The 19612-nt window shown below is 38.4% G+C and overlaps 2 protein-coding genes across 5 annotated transcripts in view; one reads left to right on the top strand and one right to left on the bottom strand.

Moving 5' to 3' along the window:
• pcbp4 (poly(rC) binding protein 4) overlaps positions 1 to 12767 on the top strand; it is an 80627-nt gene extending 67860 nt beyond the window's left edge. Inside the window, exons 10-14 of one of the 2 annotated variants that reach the window (XM_056759086.1) lie at positions 505 to 546; positions 724 to 802; positions 2869 to 2921; positions 7729 to 7898; positions 10685 to 12767. In XM_056759086.1, coding sequence (XP_056615064.1) covers positions 505 to 546; positions 724 to 802; positions 2869 to 2921; positions 7729 to 7898; positions 10685 to 11015 — 675 coding nt within the window. In that variant the 3' untranslated portion in view covers positions 11016 to 12767. Of the gene's footprint in view, positions 1 to 504; positions 547 to 723; positions 803 to 2868; positions 2922 to 7728; positions 7899 to 10410 lie in introns of both variants that reach the window. The other variant, XM_056759087.1, reaches the window with a different exon arrangement.
• Positions 1 to 18140, bottom strand: part of dag1 (dystroglycan 1) — a 363385-nt gene extending 345245 nt beyond the window's left edge. For all 3 annotated transcript variants that reach the window (XM_056759078.1, XM_056759081.1, XM_056759079.1), the window contains exons 1-2: positions 17869 to 18140; positions 16922 to 16999 (exon numbers count right to left, since the gene is read on the bottom strand). The gene's annotated coding sequence lies outside the window, so the exon portion shown is untranslated. The remainder of the gene's footprint in view (positions 1 to 16921; positions 17000 to 17868) is intronic.
• Positions 18141 to 19612: the final 1472 nt, after the last annotated feature.

The raw sequence follows: 19612 nt of genomic DNA, 5'->3' as shown, positions 1-19612 counted from the left end.
TGAAAAATAGGGCCACCTGAATAAAAAAAAACTCAATACGGAACAATAAACACTACGTACCACAAATGAATCAGGGGGTTGAAAAATTGGTGATGTCAACAAAGAGGAAAATCATTTCAGAGGCAGACCAAAGGCTAGGTGATTTATTGAATATTACATATTATTGAGGCAAATATTGTGATTAAGATTACAGAACTTTGTGAGTATTGAATGTTGTTGAAAATTAAAATTATAATGCAATACAGATGGCACCAATAGTAGCTTCCACTTTGACTTCTCATAAGTACGGCAAAACTTAATGCGGTATGGTGACAATCATTATGGTAAGATATGGAGAAATAATATTCAAATCTCAAACTGTTGTACATATTGTAGTTTGAACCAGACGAAGTTGGCGTAAAACAAGTGTCGCTGTAAAAAAAAATCGGCAGATGTGCTGAGAAAATCACATTCATTCATCCTGTTTATACTGTATATTCACACCTGTCTTTGTTTCTCTTTCAGGCATATACTGTACAAAACCAATATGGCATTCCACACTCAGAGGTAAGAGAGAAAATCTTCAAACATCTTGAATGTGTATCTTCTGAGAGTCCTTCTGTGAAGTACGTTTAACACGTCTAAATGAAGAACTGTATGAGAGCTGTGGCGTCTGATAAGAGTAATTAAACCTTTTTGTACAAACTAGACTGATGTTTCTTTCTGTTTCTGTTTTTATCTCAGCTGGCCAAGTTGCACCAGTTGTCCATGCAGCAGGGACTTGCCCCCATGTCTCAGCCCACAGCCACTCAAATCCTGCCAGGTATGTTATCCCTGTCCAATTTCTTTTTGAAGAGGAATAATCTTAAGGAGGGTTGAGATGGAGACAAATCACACAAATGGTGTTTAGAGGTTCAAACATTGTTCTTTGAGGCGATCCAGATTCATATTGGCTTATATGTGAACACTCAAAATGAACGGAAAGTGTATGGTGTTATTGAGTCAACAATTATATTTTCTACGTTTCAGGAATGAACAATACAACTTTAAATTCACATACACGTTAATGTTGTTGTGATCCGCTTCCACTCTCCATGTGAATGCACACTGAGAATGAGAATTGTGTTTATTTTTGGTCCACAAAGTAGTTTGAGTTTTTGTTAAGCGGACTCCAGTGTGTAAACACATGTCAGGAGCGCTCGATCTCAGACCTCCCAAAAAGCCATCGGCCACCCAGGTTCAAGCTATTACACCTGAGCTCCGTGAAGCATACGGCACATGTAGATTAGACGAGCAAAAATGGGCCAAGCCTTACAAGACTTCACAGGCAGCTCCTGGGGCTTTTCACAGCCATTACGAATTTCAGACTGAAGCAAAAGGAGGGACTCTCTCTATTTCTCGCTCCAAGTGTCTCGTATTTTTCCACACAAGCAGACATCCAATTATGCAGCCACCCGAAGTTATTCGGCGATGTCTTTCAACTTGTCTGGAGATTCCCAACATTTGTTTAGCGAAAGGTTTGTTGCGCAGGCACTCCTACAGCCAGCAGACTGTTGAACATTATGGTAAATAAGCACTTTGTAGCAAATGTGAGAATCAGAAAGGCCCTCGGAGCAACCGAGAAGTCGAAAGAAATGAAATAGTTGCCCCTCCTGCCGCTAAAACTACGAGAGCACATCCACTCGTGATATGGCTGGGAAATTCGATTATGTCTGAGGTAAAAAGCTCATCAGTCAAGGCAATGTTTCAGTCTATTAAATAGGCCCCTGTTGGGATGGAAGGCAGCGCTGGGTCTGGACCTCCTGCTGTCACAGGAAGTGGAGAAGAAGAGAGGCACGCTCGCTCTGTGACTGTCATTAGCGGTTAGGTGATAGCATCCAGGTTTAGCTATTGAGAATGCTTCATGTTAACTGGAAAACTCAGTTATGGTGGATTGATGGATTTAAAGTGACAGTAGTTAGTGTGGAAGCCAAAGAGTTTTGAATTTGTTTTTTAGCGTGAAACCATGCATTATCATGCTACTGCATATGTGACTTGAGAATGAAAATTCTGTCATCATTTCCTCACCTTCCAGTTGTTCCAAATCTTTATACATTTATTTGTTCTGATGATGCTTTTGAACAGACAGATTTTGCCTCCCATTGACTATCATAGTAGGCAAAAATACAATGGTTGTTGCAAGTGCCCCAGGACTGTTAGCTGTCCTACATTCTTCAAAATGTCTTCTTTTGTGTACAACAGAACAAAAAAAATATTAATTTATTTTTCCTACAATGGGAATCAATGGGGGGAATGTTTGGTTATCGGAATTCTTCCAAATATATTTATCTGTGTTGATCATAACAAAGAAATGTATACAGATTTGGAACAACTCGAAGGTGAGTAAATGATAACAGAATTCTTATTTTAGGGTGAACTATCCCTTCAATGACAGAAAAGAGAAATTGGTGTACTGCACAGGGGTTCTCAACCATTTGAGACTATTTTATTCAACACTTTTCAAAGGCCCTCCTCTCACTTACGAAACCTCAATTTCTACCGAAATATTTTACAGCGTGACATGAACTAGAAATCATTTAACGTTATCAGAAAATGGCCAAATAATAAGAAATCTTGTGTTTTTATCAATTTATTTCAATGTTTATCTTGTTTAATTTTGAAATATAGTCATCTCGAGGCACCCATAAAAGTCAGACCCTTGTGGGCCCCCCTGTTGAGAACCACTGCACAAGATTATAGGGACAATTTGTAACTTTCGCTTCTATATAGTCATCTCTGTTTAAAACCAACAGCCAGTGTTATGTCAAGCACAGTCAGGCAGCTCAAAAAATGTTTTTAGGTGATTTCTCCTTCAGTTTGTTAACTTGGTACTTGTTTGTCTTCCGGCAGGCATCGATTCCAGCTCCCAGACAGCGTCACAAGAACTCCTCATTCCAAATGACGTAAGAGCTCTTTACTTCTATGTATGTTTCTTTACCATTTAAATTGTTAAACGAGACTTGTTTTTCACAGAAAATAAAATATAAAGATGTAAATTATACAATTTCTCATAATTAACGGAACGAAATCAGAGCAACATTGCTTTAAAAAGCAGAGTTTTACGTTTCATGCAGTCTCTATAAAAGGAATATTTTAGCATAAAAAGTCTTTATTTAAATGTATTCAAAGCATTCGGATCATTAAAAAACGTATGCATGCGTCAAGTGATGGATTGGACATGCAACTTTACATCTTCCATCAAACACAGGACTCGTGCTCCTCACGAGGTCCATCCAAACCCTGCTGCGTCTGACATGCTTAGCGTTGCTGGGCTGTCAAAACAGAGATGGTAAATAAAGCCTCAGCCTTTTGTCAGAGCTCTAGCATGTGAGACAGAGCCAGCACCCAGGGGGCATGCGGGACGTTCCCTTCATGCCTGCTGACCGGGGCTCCCTCTCCCCCTCACGTCTCCGTGAGATCATAGGATTAATGGACGGTACAGACTCAGTCCACACTCAACCTATGATTCCAGCTTATCTTGTTTTGTATTTTAAGGCCCTTGTCAGTCCAACAATAATATACTGGTGTTTGATGCTAGTAATTACGTTCTAGCAGTAGTGGGCGGGTTTCAGTTAAACATTCTATCAAAGCTTCAAGGTTTAAAACAAGTTACAGTACAGGTCCACAACAGTTTTCTTTCTTTCCTTTGAAATGCATTGCTGTGTATTGTCTGTTGTACTTACTTTAAACTGATAAGACTTATTGTTGTACACATTTTTTACAGACATTTAATGTTTAAAAAATAAGATGATCATTTTGGTGCACGCTGATATCATTGTGTCAGTAATGATTTTTAAATCTAAAACACAAAAATCATCATATTACAGCTTTGTTCCACCCTGAACAAAGAACAATTAAAAACAAAATTTATTTTTGTATTTTACTGAAAATCTCATTACCGTAAAACGTCAAGCTATGTCTTAGTGCACAATATGTTGTGATTTAAAGTGATAGTTCACCCAAAAATGAAAATTCTGTCAATATTTACTCAACCTCGTGTCGTTTCAAACCTGTATGACTTTATTTCTTCAGAACACAAAGATATTTTGAAGAAAGTAGGTAAACGAAGAAGGTCCGTCCCTATTCACTTCTATTGGAAAGACATAAAAACCAATGCAAGTGAATAGGTGCTGTTACCAACTAAATCTTCTTTTGTGTTCCGAGGAAGAAATAAAGTCACTCAGGTTTGAAATGACACAAGGGCGGGTAAAAAACTTGAGCTTTCCTGTAGATCAGTGGTTAGAGCATTGCGTTAATAACGCAAGGTTGTGTGTGGGTTCGATCCCAGGGGATTGCAAATACCTATGTAAAATGTATAGGATAAATGCAATGTAAGTCGCTTTGGATAAAAGCGTCTGCCAAATGCCTAAATGTAAATGTAAATGTAAATATTGCCGGAATTTCATTGTTGGGTGAACTATAACTTTAAATAGCGTAAAATTTAATTATTCTGAAACAAATTAACTGGATGCTCTACTAAATGTTCGCAGAATAGTTATGCATAATACAAGTAATACGTTCAAAATGGAAACCAGGTTAACAGATTGTTTTTATTTATTTCTATAGGTAAAAGTTGATTGTGACTAGCAATAGAGGTTGTTTAGTATTCTCAATAAATAATTTATAGAAATATTCTTAATTAATGTCAAATTAGCTATGATAGATAAAAACTTGCTAAACAGCATGACTTTCGTTTTTAGTCATGGAATGGATACTGTAGATTTGTATGGTTCAAAAACATGTTCAATTGTCAGTAAGAGTTTTGAATTTATGCTTTTAAACATGTCAGACTTTTTTATTGCTTAAAATGAAATTTGCTGATGCAACCATTTAAAAAAATCATGTTTGACATATTTGAGACAACGATTTTGTGCGAATCACCCAATTATTTCTAGTAAATCACCAACAATTTAGATTAATTAGTGCCCTTCATATGAGAATTGAAACCAGGGCCTCCATCTTGATTCTGGTAATGGCTAAATTGTTAGACAAATTGTTTTATTATTCGGGCAGATTTGAAGTTGGCAGCGTGAACCAGCATTTGCGAAACTTGTGTGGTTGAGTGGATGCATTATCTAGAGAGATTTTCTACACGCGTTAATCATTGAATACCTTCAGGCACTCGGCCACATTAATATTCGCCTTGTATCAGATTGACATCGGCTTTAAAAAAAACTTGACTCTCCTGAATGTATTCATAAGCCACTAGACCTCATTTCTAAATCTCGGCCAGCATGACACGATGCACTTCAAAGAAACAGCATCCGTTTTTCCAATCAGGGGCCAACGTAGCATGCTTGTACATTCGTATTCCTGCACAAACCCATAAACAGGGAGACGGAAAGCATGTATTATTGAAATACCCTCACAGCAATGCGATTCCAAAGCAAGGCGACATCAAACAGACATCAAACGGCTGGCGTGCTAAGTTGTTTATCATTCGCAATCAGGTTTCTCGCTACAGAGGACCTGTTTTATCCGCCAGGAACACGACGCAATTAGATTGGGATCAGATCGGAGTTTGAGAGCGCGGCAGTTGCGGGGGATACGGCTGGTTCCTCAAGTAACATATCTACCTGCTCCGGGATTGCTCTGCGAGAGCCGGATGAGAATTTTGGTATTAGTCGGCAGGTGACATGTCCTCACGTGGGTCCCCAGATTATCACAAATTAAAGCCCACAATGGTGATGCACTTAAAATAGACCCGTCTCCAGCTTAGCTGGAAAATATACACCTGTCTCCTGCGTAGATTTGACCTGTCCTGCGCCATGTTATTAAATAGCAAATCCATTTGCACTCATTTGTGCGCATTGTTGGAACGTTGCTATTTTGAGGAACTGAAAATAGACTGCGCCATAGACTAACTCAAACCTGGTCTAAAGGCAACGGCGCAATATATTTGTGATATTTAAAGAGCACGTTAGTAGAAAATGCACCTCTGGGCGGGTCCACAATGCGCTTTCACTTTACTTATAACGCAGAGGGAAGAGTATCAGCACACAAACGTGCCAAATATAAAAAATAAATGGAGTAAAATGTAAAAGATTATTGTTGTGTACATGGAAATAAAAATCCAGCTGTTCCTGTAGATGGTCTGCTCGCGCACTTTAACTTCACGCACAAGGAGTGTGCATTTCCTATCTGGAGGATCGTCCAGTCTTTGCTCTTGGAAATTCCGCCGTTTAAATAGCAAAACCGCCATGGCGCGAGCACAACTGGCTCTTAAAGGGAATGCGAGATGACACTCTGGTTTACTGCACGTTACGCCCCAAAAACACCCATTACTCATTAAGAAAATCGGGACAACCCGATTAGACCACGCGCCCAGACACGCTGACCATTTTCCCGTCGTTAAACTAGCAAAAGTGGTTTCGGACAGGCCCTGAGTGCACCTGAGCTGTGTGCTTTAGACCATGCGCTTCGATCGTTAAAATAGGGCCCTTTGTTTCTTTGTCCTATGACTTGGGAATAGATCATTCTTAGATTTCTGAAAATGAAGGATGTCAGTGAGATATGTGGTGTAGTAAACATGTTATTCTAGAATGCTCCACGTCAAAGTGCCAGCGAGACCTGGCGGCCGACTACACACACTTAGCTACAATCAACTGAGCCATTAATAGACCCTGGACACCGAGGAGAGCTGTGTGACGAATCAAGGGCTTTGACGTCTGAATGACTCTTGAGGAAAGGAATGCTTTGTGGACACGGTGAGGGCTGGGGGTGGGACACAATGTTGACAAAAGACAAGCTGTCAGACATTTGAATACTAAACAGCAACTCATCCTGGTTAGGGTCACTTCACTTTATCATGGTCCAAGCTTGACGCCAACACTTAGGGGTCACCCAGCCCCCTTGACCCTTTTTCCTGCAAGCCGTACACAACAACTCCACAAGTTAGAAACTCAAATTCTGGGAATAATCACTGGGGTTGTGTGTCATAACAAAGGGTGGCCTGTTGATATGCCAACACCATCAAAATTTGTCCTCAAGCGGCTGCTTTATTAGATCAACTGGCATTAACATTTTGGTCGACCAGGTTTACCAGCTAAGTTCTGGTGGCTCAACCAACAAAGGACAGGTCAGAATCGGCGTAGAAATTCCTGCCTGTGTAAGCCAGCCTTTTCATCAAAATATTCCTGCTCTGCAAACACCGTTGTAAAAAGCTTGATGCAGCCTTGTAGGATGAATTGAGTTCACCACCTGTTGTTGGTTTAAATCGTCTGTATCCGCAAAACAAACAGAGCCATTAGCAGATGCTCGAGACAGATACGGTGCCCTGCGTAGGCACAGCTTTGTCAAGGTAGGCCTACAGTAGACGAATTCATAGATAAACCAACAACTTCTGACTCCTCGACCTTAACAGAGCACAGCAGGACTCGCAGTAACACACAGCCTAATGTGATGGCATGCACACAGAGATGGAATTGTTTTTGTAGTAACGCATTAGATACAAGCGTGAGAATGCATGAAACGCTCTCCATTAAAATCAACAGTCACCAAGCCCCACAGATAGGTGGTAGGATTGTCATGTTATATGAATTTCGATAGAACTGAAAGTGACCAAGCCAGTCAAACCAGACTACAAAATCTTGTTTTCTATGATGTAGCCAATACAAGTGTTTCTCTGGTTGGAAATTAAGTTTTGTAACAAACCCTCCATGTTGGCTTAAGATTTATTCATCAACCCGATTTGTCTTGGTTTGCTTACAGCTGATTGGTTCAATAATCGGCAGGCAGGGTACAAAAATCAACGAGATCCGCCAGGTATCCGGGGCCCAGATTAAGATCGGCAGTCAGCTCGACAGCACCAGTGACCGACACGTCACCATCACAGGCTCCCCAATCAGCATCAACCTGGCCCAGTATCTGATCACATCCTGGTAAGCATCCGACCCAGTGTGTTCCTACTTAACCACTCTGTATATTTATCCAATGTTGCATTTTACGGCATAATACTGTAGATCCACATCCACACCTTTGGGAATATTCTTTTGGGGTCTTTCCAGTCTATAGTTTGCAGGCCAAAGAAAGCACTTGAGCAAAACTACAAAGCAAAAGATGTGAACGAAGGAAGCCAGGGCGAGGGATTAATTGGCCAGGTTTCAAACCAGAAGCTTGTTAGAGCGAAAGGCAGGGCGTTTTGGCTGCCTCATAGACAGACTGTAATTTTCTCCCACGAGATCTTTGCAGTTGCAATTTGATCAAATGTTGTGTCACGCAAGAAAGCATAAGATTCCAGATTCTTTTTGCTCAGCAAAGACTTCCCTGTCAATGCTAGGCCTTAATTTAATTTGCTAATGTAGGAAATTGATAGTTTGGTTTTAAGCCCTGGTTTAGGAAAACGACCGCTTCATCCCTCTAACGCCATTTCAATTTCCATGAGGTAGAATTTGTTAAACGCTCATAAATCTGAGGGAATTCAAAGCGGGAAGAAGACATATTTATCGTTTTTGGTTGGCACAAAGTTCAGATCAGGAGCAGAATGACATGACTAGAATTTAAACTGTCAACCTGAGCATATTCACTAATGAATAATAATGAGGTAAGGGAATAAATTAAGTCTCCACTCAAATCCAGAGGCTTTTTCAGCATGTAGTTACTGCTGTTTTTCATCGTTCCAGTACTAACAGACAGAGAAATATCGGATCCCAATGAATGTAGTGACATGGACACGGCTACATAATAATTCTCCAGTCAAGGTTTGACTCAGCAAGTTGACAGGGAGCAATAATTAGGTCTTGAATGAAATATTCATGCTCGTGTCAGGTGTGTTCAACAAGCAGACTGGTGCGTAATGTCAAGCCCCTCATTTTATTTTCAGCATTCTGCATGAAAAAATGACTGTTGGTTTCAAGGTATTTTGGGAAAGCTTTTGTTGTTTTGATTATGTCTTAATATGATTGATTTCAGCGGTTTCTCATTAGTTGAAGTCATATCAGTTTAATTTTTTTGCCAATCTACGCAGATCCCACAGCAATTCAAGGCACTCTAGCATCAAAATATTTTTAATGAATTCAAGCCATTAAGATCAAACCTGATTATTCATTTCCTGGAGGTCCTATCGGCAGACGTCAGTCCCAATCAATGTCACTTTCGAAGAATTCTTCATCTGATAGACGTTTCAGTGCATTGCATCAGAATGTTCTGCATATTGAACACACCCCCATTTGAAAATGTCACACGACATCAATTCAACATAAGCCCTTTAGTGTCAACAATCCAATCGCACATTAAATGTCTGTGCACGTTTGATTACATGCATTTGCAATTAGTAACATGTTGACAAATGCATCTTTTTTAAGACTGAATACACTGCAAAGAAAGTTCTTGATCAGTATTTTTGTCTGGTTTTACCCAAAAAATGATTACGAAACATCCTAAAAGCAAGTTAAAAAAGGTACTGAGAATCAAAACAGTGTCTTGTGTCTCATATCTTGAATTGTTCTTACTTTGTTGGCAAATTGTGTCAGTGCTGTCTAATCGATTAACCGCGATTAATTGATTCCAAAATAAACGTTTGCGTTTATGTGTGTGTTGTGTGTATTATAGGGCTGTCAATCGATTAATCACGATTAATCACATTCAGAATAAACAGTTGTGTTTACATAATATATGTCTGTGTACTGTGCATATTAGTTCTGTATTCATTTTATTAAACACTTACACATATACATATTAAGCAAGTATTTACATGTCTTATTTATATTGATCAATTTAAATTATATATTCTGTTTATTAATGTTTATATCTTATATTTTCCTTAAATATATGCATGTGTATGTTTTTATAAGCAAAACATTATATGCACAGTACACAGACATATATTATGTTAACACAAACGTTTATTCTGGATGTGTTTAACCGCGATTAATCGTTTAAGAACCCTAGTATAGTTACATGTATATCTAAATGCACACAGAAAACAAATATTTATGTTAGTACATATACATTTATGTTTTAAAATACGTTATATTTTGTATAAATATGCATGACTAACACTTTGTAAATATGTACATGTATTTGTATAACTCTACATACAGTATAAATATACACTCAATACACGGATTAAAAATACAAACAATTAGTTTGAAGCAATTTTAATCGTGATTATTCGATTCGACAGCACTCACGTTTTACACAAAATGTCGTTCAATTGTTAGATTTTTGCTTAAAACAAGTAAAACCATTTCCAAAAGAAAACGAAATTAGTTCAAGAGACATTTTCTGATCACGATTTGTATTAACTTGTTTTGTTTTCAATACATTTATCTTGTTTTTTGGATGTTTAGATTTTTTTTAAACTAGCCAAGAATGCCGATTAGGATTATTGCAGTGTCAAAAGATAAAAGAAATGCTACTGAAATTGAAATCATTTTGTTTCTTTTTCCTAAGCCCCTACCCAAGCCATCACCCCGAATTAAACAGCTCCTTTCCCATGAGTGCAAAGGTCCCCCCTCAAATAATCTGTTGCAACCACCAGCAAAACACACCTCTCTTATGATTTTTGGTTTCTGTTTTTCTTTTACGATTTTTGTTTTTCTGTTATTTCTCTCAATTTTTTGTTTAACATGTCTTTTATTTGACCTTCTAACCCTTTTCCATCCGCCTCCCTCTCCTGTTCCTCCACCCTCCTCCCCTCCACCTCCTCTCCCTCCCCCTCGTACAGTTTAGAGACCGCCAAATCCACTGCCCAGTCCTCCTCCATGTCGACCCCTGTAGACCTCAACATGAGCTTCACCCAGACTGCTCCCCCTGCATCGTCCTCTGCCGCAGCCCTGGCAGCGATGGGTGGCCTGCCCCACGCTCAAATGTTGGGCTCCCCCTATACCCTTCCCCTCTCCAGCCTCCTGGGAATCAAATCATTCCCCTTCCTGGCGCTCTCGGCCCCCGGTGCTGGGGCCGCCCCTACTCACGGCACCCTGGCTTCCTACACCGCCAAGATCTCCTCCGCCAACGGCATCAAGAAACCGGAGCGACAGAAGTTTGCGCCCTACTGAGAAACTTCCGAAACCTTTGTTCTCGAGGCAAGAACAGGAGAGAAATCCATTGTGGATGCTTCTTCTAGCCTGATGTAGCCGTGTAGTTGAAACAGAAAGTACCAACTTGTTTCCTTTTTTTTGTAGCTTGTCCTAAAAAAATAATGGCAAAATTTGTTTTAATGTTGTTTTTGGCTGAGGTAGCCGCTAAAGCCATAGACTATTCCTAATCTCCTATTTTCCCGAAATATCTTTACATGCGTTTATTGTCTGCTCTTATTTATTGATAACGATGAAATATTCCCGCAAAGATTTATAACGTAGAACACTGTTGACTGATGCTAATCTCTTACGTATCAGCTTTTATACAATGATGTCTGTGAATGCTTCTGTATACAACTTCCTGATTTTTTTAGGAATCTTTAAACGATGTATTCAATTGAAAATACGGAGGAAAAAAAAGAAAACGTTTTTAAAATGTCAACAGATCTAAACCTCGCTTTTGTGTTAACTTTTTACGTTTCGTTCACATTCGTTTTGAGATGTTATTTATTTTATTTATTGTACGGAGTGTTTCTTTTACGATCAATGTTTGTTTTCTGTAACAGCTGCAGGTGAAATATGACAACAACAACGAAAATCTTCCATTCAGTCATGATACACACATTCTAATAGACGTGCATATGAACCACTTCTTTACGTAGTGATCTTCTTTACGGTTTTTATGGAAAGAGTACAGTGCCGCGGTGAAGTCTACCATAATTAAAAGTACAAATACTAAACATTACACGCTAGCTAATTCTTTTTCAAACTCGGCTGAAAACAGCAGGGTATGGAAGGTGATGTCCTTGACAGGAGGTTTCCTTCACTGTTTCTGATGGCGTAAAATGACTACTATGCATGGTGACTTGTCAGAAACTAATGCTGCATGTTGACTCGGCCCCTCACACGTACGCACTAGCAAAGACAAATAACAGTGTAGGTCTTTTAAAATAGGCAGTGTTGCAGAAGAGCAATATTGGTTCAACACACACACACAAGTATAGCAGACCTAGATGTAAACATGCTTCGACTGTAGCTACAGGAATTATTATGCTCGCTCACGAGAGTATCTTACACGGACTTCCTTTTTTCTTTTCTTTTTATTAAAATGAATATAGAAATATCACACTTATTTTTCTAAAACTAGAGTCCTAAAATTGAATGTGACCACTCACATCGATTCATTCACTCGTAGATGTGGTGTAACCTTAAGTTTGTCGTTTTGTTCCTTCATGATTTGTTTAGATAGATTTCTCAAACGTCTGTCCCATACTCATTTGCATGAATTTAACTTGGCGTCTATGCAAAACATCTCGGGGTGGTTCGGCGAAGTATCCTGTGTCAACAGCCCTGAACAAACCATCGTTGACAAAGGGCTGAAACCGGAACCCAAGGCAAGAACAATGATGCTTTCGATTTTATGAACCATGCTTTGTAAAATATATACTGTATACATGAATATATACGTTGTATTATATCCATACTTCCCATTCCAAAGCCTAACACGTAACCACAATTTCACAAACTTTATGAAATGACACAGTGTGGATATGACATGCACTGTTGCACTTCACCATGAGAATTCGGAAACTGTTCAGATGCTTGAATTATCCGACATCTGTTTTTTGGATTTACATGTTTTCGTTTGTCAGCCTCGGCATAAATGCCCTTGTTTTAGTTCCATTCATCAATGCCATACAAATGAATAAAAACAATACTGTATTAACGTAATCCTGCCTCTTGTGTCTTCTTTTAACTGTGTGGATTGGAACAACGGTGGAGCGTGTGGGCCAGTACGGTCACGATGCCTAACTTTAAGGACAAATAGTTGGAGCTAAAATATAAAGTATAGTCTGAATAATGCAAGATGTCAGATTTACAATTGAGCTGTCCTGTGTGATGCCTGCTTTTTACAACAATAAACCACTAAAGGAAAAGATTACAATCATTTTTACTGTAAAGGTGTTGGGGCTCCGAGGAAAGCCTGGTCAAATCGATATATCGCAGAGCCTCAACTGCTTCAATGATTTTAAGAAAAAAGGGAACAGTTATATGAAAGAAGACACCGAGGTTCAATAAAAAAATATATTAAGAATCGCTTGTTAGCAGCCTTAGATTTGACAGTATTTTTTTCGATTCCTTTTCTACATAGAGATGTGGTTAAAATTTACAAATCACACTTCTGGTTTGTACATAAGAATACAGTATAGGTTCTCAAACTTAAAATTAAAACCAAACATAAAGTTCTTTGACCTTGCTGGACGATTACAGAGTAAACTGACTTTCAGTCAAACTTGAAATATAAACTCTGAGAGATGTGTTTATTACCAATATGTTGAATCGTCTGTTTCATCATTCGACAGAGTCTAGACATCAGGAAAATATTTGTCTATATACGTTTTCTATTTAAAAAAAAGTAATAAACGCGTTACGGAGATGACCAAAAAAATTGTTTTTGAGAGACAACATACTTTCTAGGATTTCTGTTAATATAAATGTACTAACCCGAAGCAATATAAAAAAAGGGGGAAGGGATGCCTCTTCATAGACCATGAAATAGTTACTGTATTTTATTTTAATTTCCATGTGCCCATTTATGAGGGATATGGACTGTTATGGATGTGATGATTCTGAAGAAAAAAAACTGAGACCTCACATGGGGATTTAAACCAGCAAATACTGACATCAGAACTAGTATCAATATTGTAAAAACTTTTGGTAAAACTAAATATAAACACGTTTTTTTCCCTTTTTGTAGAACTGTTAAATGTGGTATTGATAATAATTGTGATTTATATATGACAAATCAATATTGTTTGGGTGTTATATTGTAAATAATTCAGCAACTGCTTATAGTTTTGCCTTAAAATCCACAATGTTGCCTACCAAGACCCACATTAATAGTGATTCATTGCCAAAAAAAACAGAAAAACTATTATTGTGACAGCACTACTGTAAAGTAAGCACATTAGTATAGATCTAAGTCACAATTTCAGTTATAATATAGATTTTTGCTTTATCATTTACATCCATCATTCATATTGTAGAGCTTGAACTCGCATTCATTTCCAGACTTTTCTGGTCTCTCGAAGCATGACATTGTTTTTACAAGCTTTAGCATCCTTTCAAAGCTAATTAAAAAGCTACCGCGCCGCAGCCCTTTAAAACAAGCGATCTAAAATAAGACATCCACGCTTTGTTTCAACAAGTCCCTCTTGTGTCACTCATTGCACAAGGTGTATTTTCATTCCGGCGGAAAGGCAATTTCATGAGTAATGCAGGCACGTCTTTACAGCGATAGCCTAAATTCATGTGTATAATAAACAAACTGTGCTATAATAACATGCTGACACACCAGCGATCCCCATGTCTCAAAATCCCAGCTGAACCCGGGCTAAGAGCGCCGCCCAACTGGCGGCTGGCCATCACGCTTCTAAACGCGACGACGCCAGAGATGAAAGCGGTCTATGAATAAAGCTCACACCTCACAGCAGCTGCTCAAACACAAACAAATTCTTACAGGCGGGGGTTTGCTAGGGGATGTAACGACAGCCTAACCACAGTCTCCAGCTCTCACAAAGGACCCTAGTTGTCCACACACAACAACTCACGACAGCTCGCAAAAATCACCAGGTTCTTTTTAGTCCCCCGTCGATGTCGTCCGCGAGTAATTACGCAAGAGATAACTTCCTTCAGTCAGTGAGTGGAATGATAATTACAATTTACCAACAATTAACGACAATCTGAGGAAAAAGCGGTTTAAACCGGAAGTCTGTAATTATATGGCCTCTTGGTTTGGGCTTGGCACACGACACAAGAATGCGTTCCGTGCCACGTACTCGGAAAAATAAAACATTGAATTGGGATTCAATTTAGGGGAAACTGAAATTCAGCTCAGCCCATCAAACAAAAAATAGAGCGTATTTCTAGCCTAAAGCTATTCGGAAAGGACTAAGAATTATTTCGGGTCGCTGTGACCTTCCCAGAGGGAACGTGAAAGCCTGTATATTGGAGTGTAACAGGAAAATGAAAGGAATTCAAAAATAGAAACTTTGCCAATTCTCAGGGCCTATTAACAGGGAGCAACAACTAATCTCCATCATAACATGACTTCAGAAAACAGAAGTGAGACATGTACATTGTATTGATTTTGCTTTCAGGCCTGGATTTGCCCATGCAAACATATTACTTATGACATATGAGCAAGTCTGAGGTCTGTATGATATTCACTCACTATATATATTTACTATTACACTATTATAAGCATTTATTTCTGCACCACTTGCGTTACTAAATGTTGAAAACCTATTTCCTTAACGCTACTATACACCACCTGTCTTTGGTTAAATAAACAAGCCATTTATATAAAACAATGCTTCAGGCCTATAATCTGAAATTTGCAATGTGACAGATGGATTCTATTCGGTGATGACATCACAAAAGGGTCAAACGTCTTCTGTGACTAATACATCGGATGTTCTTTACATAATGGTGACACCGGTCACCAATAGCCAATATTTAGCAAGATGCATCATGGGACAGTAAGACATTCATGCATGTAGATTTTGTCGGTTTTGAAGTGCATCGCCAAATGTGTATAATAGCAGGCAGTTCTTCAAGATCAAAAAGAGGATCAAAGGAAAAATATATAATTATTCATTTATTTTTCAGAAGACCTGTTAATGAGTTGTTGTTGTTTTTTGTGGTGTGTTGATGTGATTCACAAACATTTATGTTCAACTCCTTAATAAAGCTCAAGGAATATTGAATTATTATTTTTTTATAATTTAATTGGCAAAATACACATTAGCTAAATGAATTTGGTGCCTGACAAGAGATCCACATGTTGTTGTAAAACAACTGTTGTCTTATAAACATATCAAATTTAACTTACTATATAAACAAGTGTAAAAATGTTAATGTTAACATATATATATATATTTTTTTTTTTTAATTTAAAGAATTTTATTAGCATACAAGCTAATTGACTGCAAGATGATTAGCATTCTAGCCTAGCTTACACAAATGAATAAACTACAATTGTTTTTTCGTACTATTCATCTTCTTTAGCTACACATGCTAACAAAAATAGATAACCAAGATTATTTTGAAGATTGTGGAAAATGAAATTCTTAACGCACAGATGATGTTCTCCAGTGGGTATAAGTCTGTGGGGGGGATATTTTACTGCACAACACCGGGTTCAGAAGTTGAACACATCTGAAAACGACTCTCAGTTTGAAGAAAGAATCTCATTTACATTAATGCAAATACAATATAGGTTGTTGGGACAAGACACTCTAGAAAAGGCTAAAGCAGAATTTTCAAAGATAGATTAAAAATACTCACATTTTTTTAACTGTCCTTGTAACTGTGGGACTGGTGTTTTTAGTGTGTGAACATGTTGTGGTGTTAATGGTGTAATTCCTTTTGGTATTTTCCCAGACAAAATTTGAGATTTTATTACACTAGGGTGAAGTTTATAGGTATATTGTTGGAGATTTGTGGCTTTACTCTTTTAAACTGTGGGATTAAAATGGCGCATTCTACGGAGCTGACTTTTTACAAAACTGAAATTTTGTCAAAGACACTATTGTAGTTTGAACACTCAAGACATGGATCACATTAAAACTCTTTTTTCTAAACAAAGAGGCAGATATTTTCTGAGTGATCATGTGTTAAATTTACCTAAGCTTCCTTCAAATGAGCATCACAGTTGAACAAACAACAATTTAAAAAACTCATAACTGTTTTTTGTTCGTATCTGGTAGCACTAAAGCAATATATTTGCTAGTGTACTCCTAAACTGTGACAAATCATCCAATATCACATAACATTGTATCTTTACCTTCTACAAAAACAGAGAGAAAATAGTAATGACTCACCTTGCACTTATGGGCGTGCCCAATTTTCTGTCCAATCAACTGCTCTAGAATGTAACCCCTCCCCCAGGAACCACCAGCCTAGGAACAACAAAAAGCAAATCACTACTCACAGACTAAAGGTCACTAAACATTAAAGAGTAAGTTCACCCAAAAAAGAAAATTATGGCATAATTTTACTCACCCTCAGGTTGTTCCAAAAATAACAGTCTTCTATTGAACAGAAATTAAGATATTTGGTAGAATGTCAGTAACCAAACAGATCTCTGAGTGCCATAGTAGGGATTTCAATGGGGGGTGAGATCTGTCTGATGACATTCTCCCAAATATCTTCCTTTCTGTTTTGCAGAACAGAAACAATTATACAGGTTTGTAACAATCTAAGGGTGAGTAAACGACTTTGTTAGGCGTGTTTGTCGCGATGCTCGTTTTTTGTTTGTGGTGTAAATCAATTGTTTTTGCGTTTACAACTTGTTTCCCTGGTGCGCTAAGATCATATTTAGAGCCCTGTGATTTCCGCGATGTGGAATAGCGGATACACGATCTGGCTTTTTAAATATGCCATCTGCTCGTTTTGCATGAATGTGAAAGAGCAGCACAATACAACGTATTACACACGTGTGAGGCTCGTGCATTTGTCTGCGTCTCTGTATGAGGACATGAACACATGCACTTCATCTCCAGCGCTGATCTGGAGCTGTGTCCCAAATGACATACTATGCACTTTGCCCTTAAACTATGCACTGGGGACTCAACTGTGTAGTGTATGAATTTTAGAAGGGTAGTATCGTCCCAAATGGACTACCAAACCGTTTCCTACTAACCGGAAGTACATCGGTTTCCTAGACCCGCGCAAATGACGTCAAACGCACGACACAATGCGTGTGAATAAAAATCTATTTGTGCATTGTTCATTTAATGTAGTTTTCATGTGTTTTGGGCATCGTTACTTTTGTCATCATCAGATTGAAGCGTTGTCACTCTGAGGGAGACTTTCTCTCGAGCAGCGTCCGATAGCCTCCTTCCGCTACGTAACCAAAACTGCGACCGTTGAGTGCGTGAAGTGTTCACAGTTCCAAACTTTATATTTTCGGTCGAAAAAGTGCATCATCCAGGTTCTTAAAGTACACTTACTTTTTGAGTACTTTCAATGTGAACGCACTGACACTATTTAAACTACAAAATGGCGTAGAATAGTGCATAAGTGCGCGATTTATGACGCACCTTTGAGGTTTTTTTCTATTAGCATTTCACTGTTTGAAAAAAACTATCGTCAACGACACACTATGCGACGACCCTTCAAAATAAAAGTCTTGTTAACTTTAACATCAACATTGTAAACAAAACACAATGTATTAAAACATTAACTAAAGTTAATTGTACTATTCTAGTAGTAAACTGATAAATACCAGAGCATACTTACTCTAACTTAAACTAAATAAAAACATAATAAAGGAATTCCTGTCAATTATATGGCTCTTATTAAACATTACCCAACTGTAACATAAATGTCATTCGTCAGTTACCTGCCTATTTATGCGATAACCTACACATAAATATGTTTTATGTGTATATATATTTTTCTAATATAACATTCTTCTGATAAAGTCTACAACTGTTTGGCCTGTGCTACAAAACTTTAACCCTCTGTGGCATCAGTGCTAAAAAAGTGAACACAACCATGAAGCTATTCCCATTTCCCTGTCCCAACACATCAAGACAAATGAAAAAAAAGGTTTGTTTTGTAGCATTAAATTGAGTTTTTCTACTGCATAACAGAGCTGCGACGAAGTAATTTCTGGCTTCCTTTGACAGCTGCAATACATTTTATAATGGTTATAGGAATCGGGCTTGGAGAACTAGTGCAAAGTTGATCTTTAGGATTGGATTCACACGAGGAGAGATAATGTTTACATTCAAATTATAATTTAGAGTAAAGCAATTATATCCCATAATGTAGCTATAAATACATGCATTGACACTTATCAGACAGCGGTGTTTGTGGATGTTTCTCTACACTTGGCATCAAGCCCAGCAGATGTTTTTCTTCATACTATGGTTGAGTACTTAACTGCATTATTTATGTCGCTTCATAAAAGCCTACACCGCAGAAGACTGTGTTGATAAATAGCTTTACGTTGCTTTCTCAATATATTTTCAGCAAAAATAGGCTAGAACCACAGAAACTTATATCATAACACACAGCGCCGCTGACGCAGGCAATATTGTGACCTGCTAATACGGCAAGCGAAACAAATACACACTGCTTGCACGTGCGGCAAGACACATGCCCGGTGCCAGAGCAAAGGTCCGTGCGTGTTAAGTGTTTCTACATGGGCCTTGTGACAGGGCTTCGTCCCAAACGTTAATACACTAGGCACACTGCCTATTTATCCAGCTATTCATACGTACATCACGTACCAACCGCCTTCCCATTCACTGCATGCAAAACGAATTGTGAGAGGCTCGACTGAATGACCTGCTTATCAACACAAGCCTTCAAAAGAACCAAAGCTTTCTTTTGAGCATAGAGGAGACGGCTCAATGACATTTCTTTGTGCTGACACCGGACCCCCTTTACTTTATCCCGCCTCTGTGACAGCGATCCTCAATCCAATACCATAAACTCCTCACCTCAAATCAAAGCCCTATGAAGTTTTCTGTCCCAGAGGGCCGTCTGTGGTGGGACGGTTC

Source organism: Triplophysa dalaica, chromosome 10 (genome assembly GCF_015846415.1).
Source record: "Triplophysa dalaica isolate WHDGS20190420 chromosome 10, ASM1584641v1, whole genome shotgun sequence".
Classification (NCBI taxonomy): domain Eukaryota; kingdom Metazoa; phylum Chordata; class Actinopteri; order Cypriniformes; family Nemacheilidae; genus Triplophysa; species Triplophysa dalaica.
The sequence above is the reverse complement of the archived record's forward strand: the minus strand, read 5'-3'. Positions and strand labels throughout refer to the sequence as shown.